This window comes from Juglans microcarpa x Juglans regia, chromosome 7S (assembly GCF_004785595.1).
Source record: "Juglans microcarpa x Juglans regia isolate MS1-56 chromosome 7S, Jm3101_v1.0, whole genome shotgun sequence".
Classification (NCBI taxonomy): Eukaryota; Viridiplantae; Streptophyta; class Magnoliopsida; order Fagales; family Juglandaceae; genus Juglans; species Juglans microcarpa x Juglans regia.
This window is the reverse complement of record NC_054607.1, coordinates 6881831-6888591: the sequence shown is the minus strand read 5'-3', so window position 1 is coordinate 6888591 and position 6761 is coordinate 6881831. Positions and strand designations below refer to the sequence as shown.

The following is a 6761-nucleotide window of genomic DNA, read 5'->3' as shown; positions in this document are numbered from 1 at the left end:
TTATATATATTGAAAACTCTGTTGGCAGTGCTTGCAAATAGGGATCCATTTTACTCCCAAACCCGAACACCTGCCTGCATGTTTTTCTTGAAGATGACGGCAATGGATGGTTGTCATTGTTGTCTGCAAGAAAGATGAGAGGTGGATTTCAACTAATATGTTTGATTATCGCTTACTTGGATAATGATATGGGATAAGATGAGTGAAATGATTTTAAATGAATTGAATAAAATATTTTTAGAATATTATTTTTTATTTTTTGGCTAAGTAGGGTTTGATTATCTCAATCTTGGTATGTCGACAGATTCATCAACATGTTTTATCACCCTTTCAAAAAGGGAGTTTTCGTTAGTTTTTTTTTTTTTTTTTTTTTCCTTTTGCTCGTGCTCTAGAACAAGCCGATGGACTGTCGATTTGAGATTGGATAACTTTGTCCCCAAAGAAGCCCTACACACATCTTAATCAATTTAATCTATTATAAAGTAAATGAGAGATAGACACATCAAATGAGTTATATGAATATTTATTACTTATTTAATATTGTCCAAAATATATATATAAATAACAATAGATAATTTATGACCCACTTGAAGCCTTTCACAAACACTAAGTGTGCTCTACAGTACATCCTATAAAGAATTATTATATTCTAGTACGTAGAGTCCGTCATCCATATCATTTAAATAGTAAAATTTAATTTATAAAATTAAAATTTTAACATTTACTTCTTTTTTTTTTAACATTTACCAAGTGTGCTAGTACAGTGCATCCTGTAAAGATTATATTCCATCCCCAAATATGAATAGCAAAACTACATCCAGATTAACATATAAAACATAAGAGGATCATGGTACAGTGCATCTTGTCTTGACACTGGTACTTGTAGTGCTCTTTAACAATGCAAAGAAATATGAAGGGACAAGAGAATCTACCTCTTCAAAGTTTATAAGGGGAAGGTAAGATAGTAACACCTATTATCTTCAATAAAGAAAAACAAAGAATTAGTAATTCATATTGTATCACAACCTACCTAATTAAGCCGCAACAAAAAAATGTAAATAAACAGACTGCAATTGGCAAATTAACCAAAATGTCCAAGTCTACAGTCTACAGAGCTAATGGACACATAATCCATTAGAGAAAGAGAAATGATCACTTTTGCAAACTGCCTCAAGCAACCATCATCCATTTAAAGGCCGAAAAAAGGTCATCATTCGCTTTATGTACAACCGGCCAACATCCACCTCATCCGAGTCTAAGAAAGTATCAACAATCTCTCTTTCCTTGAGCTCTCAATAATATTAATAATCAAAGAAAAATTACTAAACACCCAGTTGCTGCCTCTGGATTTGCTCCTCAAAGCAACTGCCAGAAAATGGTAAAATAGATAACCTCCAACAAAATCAGAAGTCAAATTCTCCTGTTGCCTGCAGAAGATGGGAAGAATTTCAATGAAAACGTTTGAGCTTGAGGTCCAGTACAGGATGACAAGAGAGAGCAATATAGAATCCCATCCATCATTAGAGGGAAACTGACCTTGGTAAAGAGAATGTCCTTATTGTTTATGTGCATAATGCCATCTTTCAGTGAGCATTTCCACCTGCTCTTGGTACGAGTCACCTACCCACCCAACCATATCATGTATTTAATGATGAAACGATACGTACTAATAAAATTATATATAGGGGTTAAATACACTTTTCACCCCTAAACGACCAAATGTTTTTACACATTGTACTTCACAACCAAAACTGACACATAGCAACCTCAAACTATTAAAACCTAGAAAATAGCACCATCCATCCAACTCTGACCATTAAGATGGCAGAAAATAATAGGCGACGTGGCACAATCTTGACCATCAGATCTTAACAGAAGGTGCTATTCACACAAGTTCGCACAAACACCCACAAAGTAAATTACCTTATCAAACTGAGCCAAAACCAAATGATGCGTGTTTTGCTCTTCTACGTTGTCCACCTCATCCAAATCATCATCGTCATTTTCATTCAATGGCGGTTCATCATCATCTTCGTCTCCAACATCATTTTGAGCAACCACAGCAGGAGTACCTACTGGAAGATCTGTAATATAAACATAAAAGGCAACTCCAACATTAGAGAGGAACAAACATAAGCCACACCAGTTTTAACCATTTCAGTCTGCCATGATATTTAATAGATAAAGCACAAGATTTACCAGTGGGAGCTGGTGTGTTCGCTATGTTGTAGTCTTCATTGAAACCTCCTTGATAATTGTAGATCTGAAGGATGAGAGGGAGAGGGGAGAGAGCAACAGTCAGTGAGATATCAAAAATTTTTAAAATATGAGGTGTATAGAAAGAAACCCTCCAGTCATATTCAATAATGGTAAAAAGCATGTTGGCAAAATTATCCATGCACGCATTTGAAAACGAGATCAAGCACCCAAGATTTTTTTGTTGGCAAGTAGCACGCTGGATATTTTGATGAACCAAATCATTCAATCAGTCTGTCAACGTTCCAGGCTACCTACAGCTCTACCATCCACTAATCCCAACTTCAGGAAAATCAATTAAGAATTGTTCAGCTGGAAAAACCTCAAAGTAAGCATTTTAGGGATTCATAAATCAATAGGATTTTTATCGTAAATGATTGAGACCCATGAATACTCCCTGCAATCTGATGAAGAAAAAACTTCTTTTATAAGCACTCCAACATTATGGCACTTTTTAGCCATATACTTCTTTTGTTGTTCAAAAAGACAGACGAAGGAAAAACAATTTTTTTCAGTTGATCAAGTACCAAATGAATCCAGTGGGCTTTGAACCCACAACCTTACTCTCCATCACACTCTTATAGAGGGAGGAAGTGTCATTTCAGCTAGATTTTATACCCTCCTTCCCATTTCCCAACAAACAGCATCAGGATCTGGACCAGTAATTGCAACATACAAATGTAACTTCCACAAATCAAACAGACGCACAACCCACACACAATAAAACGAAGAGACCAGATGATTGTGATCAGCCGGTAATCTCCTTTGGAAGAGGCAAAAGGAAAATGGATGATTTTTAAAAATACCTTTAAGCAGACTATTTATTGGAAAACTTGTGTCTTAAAAATTAACATACTATACTTACATTTGGAGTAGAAAGAACATCATCATAAGGATCAGGAATTGGACCATCCAGTTGAGGAATCTTTGAGCATGACCTTGCAACACGCACTAAGAGCTCTTTATTTGCAGTGGTGACTATGCCATGTCCACCCAGAGAAGTGCTCCCTCCACTTACCTGAAATTTTGCCAATAACTCAAGTCCAAAACTGCATCAAGTCAATAAGAGAGCATGCCATACACAGGAATATGAATTCTAAGATTCTAAAAGGTGATGCCATTATAGAAGGATTTTGCTGTTTAGCAACTAAACTCAAATTCATACTAATAAAACTACTGAAAGTTATATCTTGCAGCAATAAATGTCCATACTTTATTGCAACAAAATTATTAATTAGGATGGCACCCCAAATTTACCCAGTCAGGTAGAACCACAGAAAGGATAATTTGCAAAAAGTCTACACTTGATTTGATCTGTATAATTTTCACAAAAGAGAACCACGAGACCCAATTCATTAGCCAAATATTTGAAGATATGATCAACTTTGAACCGGGGTTAGCACTGTGGAGAAAGGCAAAAACTCCTGGATTATTTCTATGGCCAACTAAACAAGCCAATGCCAAACTGACTGTTAAGTGACAACCAATATAGCCTTATAGGAAAACTAAAATCACTTTGCGCAACGTTCTGCAAGGATATTTCAAACTTACTTTGCGCAGCCATCTTTGATTCAGCAGAATTCAGTTAGTAGGAAAGTCATCCCACTGAACATGTAACTATATACAACATTGTGAAAATCACAACAAAACAGGTGATAGCTTTCTCTGTTTCCATTCATCCACAATGGATCCTGTTCCCTGTCCATCAAATAACTTCCACAACACCACCACCAATTCTATTTTTGACATTTCACCTTACTTTCTCAGTGGTTATTACTCCACCTCATCTAACACCTCGTCAGCAAGGTCAGTAGAATTCCAAACCATTTCAACTAGAGCATCCTGCTCCGGAAAGCACTTAACTTCATTGATCTGACATTACCTGACATCTGGGCTCAATATATTTTGATAGGTAAAAGAATTTTTTTTATAGGTACATCTGGAATAATGTATTGAAATTAATATGACATCATATGCCGTGCATAACCCTTTCAAAGGATTCTTAGTCAACTCTAAGCATTCTAAAGTACTTCCAACCAAATGAATGAATTTTCATACAAAGCTACAACAGAGCCCAAAAGACACCTTCTTAAGCCTATCTTCCAGTACTGGGCAGATTCCACCCAAGCTTTTTTAATTAAATTTGTATCCAAACTCAGACAGAAGTGAATTCTGTGAAATGAATCATTTAAATAACTTAATTTAACCCAAGTTGCTCCAAAAGAAGAAATATATTCACCTTATTTATCCAACAAAAACAGAGGAAGACTAACCTCAATCTCAAGCACCTCAGATGTAGCATCCCCAGCTCCATCTTGCTGAGGTAAGAATCCACCAGCATGATATTTCGAAGCAAAATCCTCACGTTTTCGCTTTCCAGAAGACATCGTGAAAAAATCCTAGATTTTTCTCGAGCATTAAGAAAAACTAACAAAGTATGGTACTATTATTGATCCAAGACAAAAATATACATATCAATATATTCTAAGAATACAGTCTAAAAAGGAGGTGAATACACCTTGGTCATCCAGATCTCTCTAATTAGGGTTTTTCTTCAACTGAAAACAGAGACTCTTTGAAAATATGAACAACAGGGATTACCTGTGTCAGGGGTTGATGAGAGGTTCCTCTGTCCACCTCCTCCCGCCCTTCCACGTAAGCTACACAAGTACAACATTAATTATTAAAAAACAGTAGACAAACACCTATATGCTTATTTCACATCATACCAATGTTAACATCAAGTGGGGGCCTTTGGCTCATCCAAGAAGACGGAGGTTGCTGCAACAAGCATAAAGAGGATTTTAATAGACTACCTCTTGAACCCACCAGAGAACTATAATCTATAAAGCATGCATCAGCCACTCATGAAACAGTTAAAGGAAAATTTTTTATTTCCCCATGACTGTAACTCCAGTTTATAGAAAAAATCATCTATAAAAACCTCAACTACGGGTTAAATATTAGGCATTATAGCTCTCACCATAGAAACTACCAAACCAAATGGTACAAATGATGTAGTGTTTACCATGAAGGGGCTAGGTCTTCCAGCTTTCGTCTCATTATTGTTGCTTCCGCCACCACCACCAGCATCACTTCCAGGAGTGGGATAGTCACTAGGTCCAGTAGGAATGTTATACATAGAGTTTTCTGCAGTTCCCGGTAAAGGTGTTTGAATGGGAGTCTGCAATGGCGTCTACATTTCGAGAAAATACAATAAAATCACAAATCAATTATTCGACTTTTTGAACTCATTAGTTTTTTCAAGATTCAAAATCTAGATATAGATAGTTTCAATGAGTAAAAAGAAAGCATAAACTCACTGGAGGAAAGAGCATCTCAGCAGTGGGAGTTTCATACTCCTCATTTCCTTCGTAGGGCACATTAAGATCGTGAACGGGAGTGATGGGGCCCCCAGGTGTGGGTCTAGGGGCACCGGTCCTGTCTATAGGGCCGATTACTACACCGGCTTGAATCATTTTTGCCTCCCAAGTCTATAAATCTCGCATTAGATAAACAAAATCAGCCAAACCCAGCTCAAGTATAGACACAAAAGCTCAAAATGGCATCCCAGAAATACAATTTAACCCTAAAAACACGAAAAATGTCAAAACCCTAAACATGACAAAATCGAACCCAAATAACAATTTACTAAACCCCCGTCCCGCTCTCTTCAAAATGAAGAACTACGCATTTCGTATATTTATTACAAGATTCCTATATGAAGAACACCTTAATAGCAACGTAAAATGAGTCAAAAAAATAATTATGAATCAATAAAGTTTAGAAAAGAAATAATCAATTACTCCTTGAAGCTCCTTGAGAACGTCCTCGCCGGGGCCACCGTCGTTGACGAACTCATCCCGGAACTTATTGATGACATCCTCGATGACCTGGATGTAGACCGTGCTCGTTGTCGAAGCCGACATTTCCGAATCTTCCTAGCTCGGACTACCTCCAAATTTCTTCCCCGAATTACCGAATCGGTTATTTTTCTCGGGGAAATAAGTAGAGAAAAATCTCAGTAACAAAGATCCGAATGATTCATGGAAATTCTAGGGTACGTTGATGAAGAAGGGGTCTAGGGTTTGGGGGATGTGAGTGAGTGTGCGAGCGAGCAAGGCACAGAGAGAGAGACAGACAGAGAGAGAGAGAGACGGACGAGAAACAGAATAAAGAGCGGAATATAAATAGGTTTGCATCCGATTATAGGCGTGTGTTCCACGTGGCGAGATCTGCAGCTTCCGTAAGCGGCGCGTACAACGTTTTGATCTGTTTTGTTGGGGCAGACAAAAAGATAGTCAAGGGATAGGTAGGCATGCCCACGAAAATCTTTATGAATTTTGAAGGGACAGTGCTACCGATATTTAATCTTTTTTATTTTTTTATTTTAATCCTTTTAGAAAACCTAACTTCATGAAATTAATTATATTAGTGAGAAAATCAAGAAATCAATATTAGTTAAGTAGGTTTGGATACAAAAATATATTTTATTTCATCTCATC

General features: G+C 36.9%; 1 protein-coding gene across 2 annotated transcripts; it reads right to left on the bottom strand.

Annotated features, from left to right (window-relative positions):
• Positions 1–979: 979 nt before the first annotated feature.
• LOC121240589 (transcription initiation factor IIA large subunit) lies at positions 980–6431 on the bottom strand. Of its 2 annotated transcripts, none has more exons than XM_041138067.1 (11): positions 6063–6431; positions 5580–5750; positions 5285–5452; positions 4986–5037; positions 4858–4916; positions 4530–4655; positions 3122–3292; positions 2200–2263; positions 1924–2084; positions 1537–1620; positions 980–1427 (listed from the first exon to the last, which is right to left on the bottom strand). In XM_041138067.1, exons 1-11 carry the CDS (start codon positions 6183–6185, stop codon positions 1404–1406), a joined length of 1203 nt encoding a protein of 400 aa, XP_040994001.1. In that variant the 5' UTR covers positions 6186–6431; the 3' UTR covers positions 980–1403. The 2 variants fall into 2 exon arrangements, with proteins under 2 accessions (XP_040994001.1, XP_040994002.1); XM_041138068.1 differs by having other exon boundaries at positions 3122–3274; positions 6063–6428.
• Positions 6432–6761: the final 330 nt, after the last annotated feature.

Excerpts from the sequence above, each read along its gene's own strand:
- LOC121240589 (XM_041138067.1), bottom strand. The coding sequence starts at position 6,185 with ATGTCGGCTTCGACAACGAGCACGGTCTACATCCAGGTCATCGAGGAT. Across the intron at positions 5,453-5,579 it reads CTGAGATGCTCTTTCCTCCA|ACGCCATTGCAGACTCCCAT; the intron begins GTGAGTTTATGC and ends CTCGAAATGTAG. Across the intron at positions 1,621-1,923 it reads TTTTGGCTCAGTTTGATAAG|GTGACTCGTACCAAGAGCAG; the intron begins GTAATTTACTTT and ends TTGGGTGGGTAG.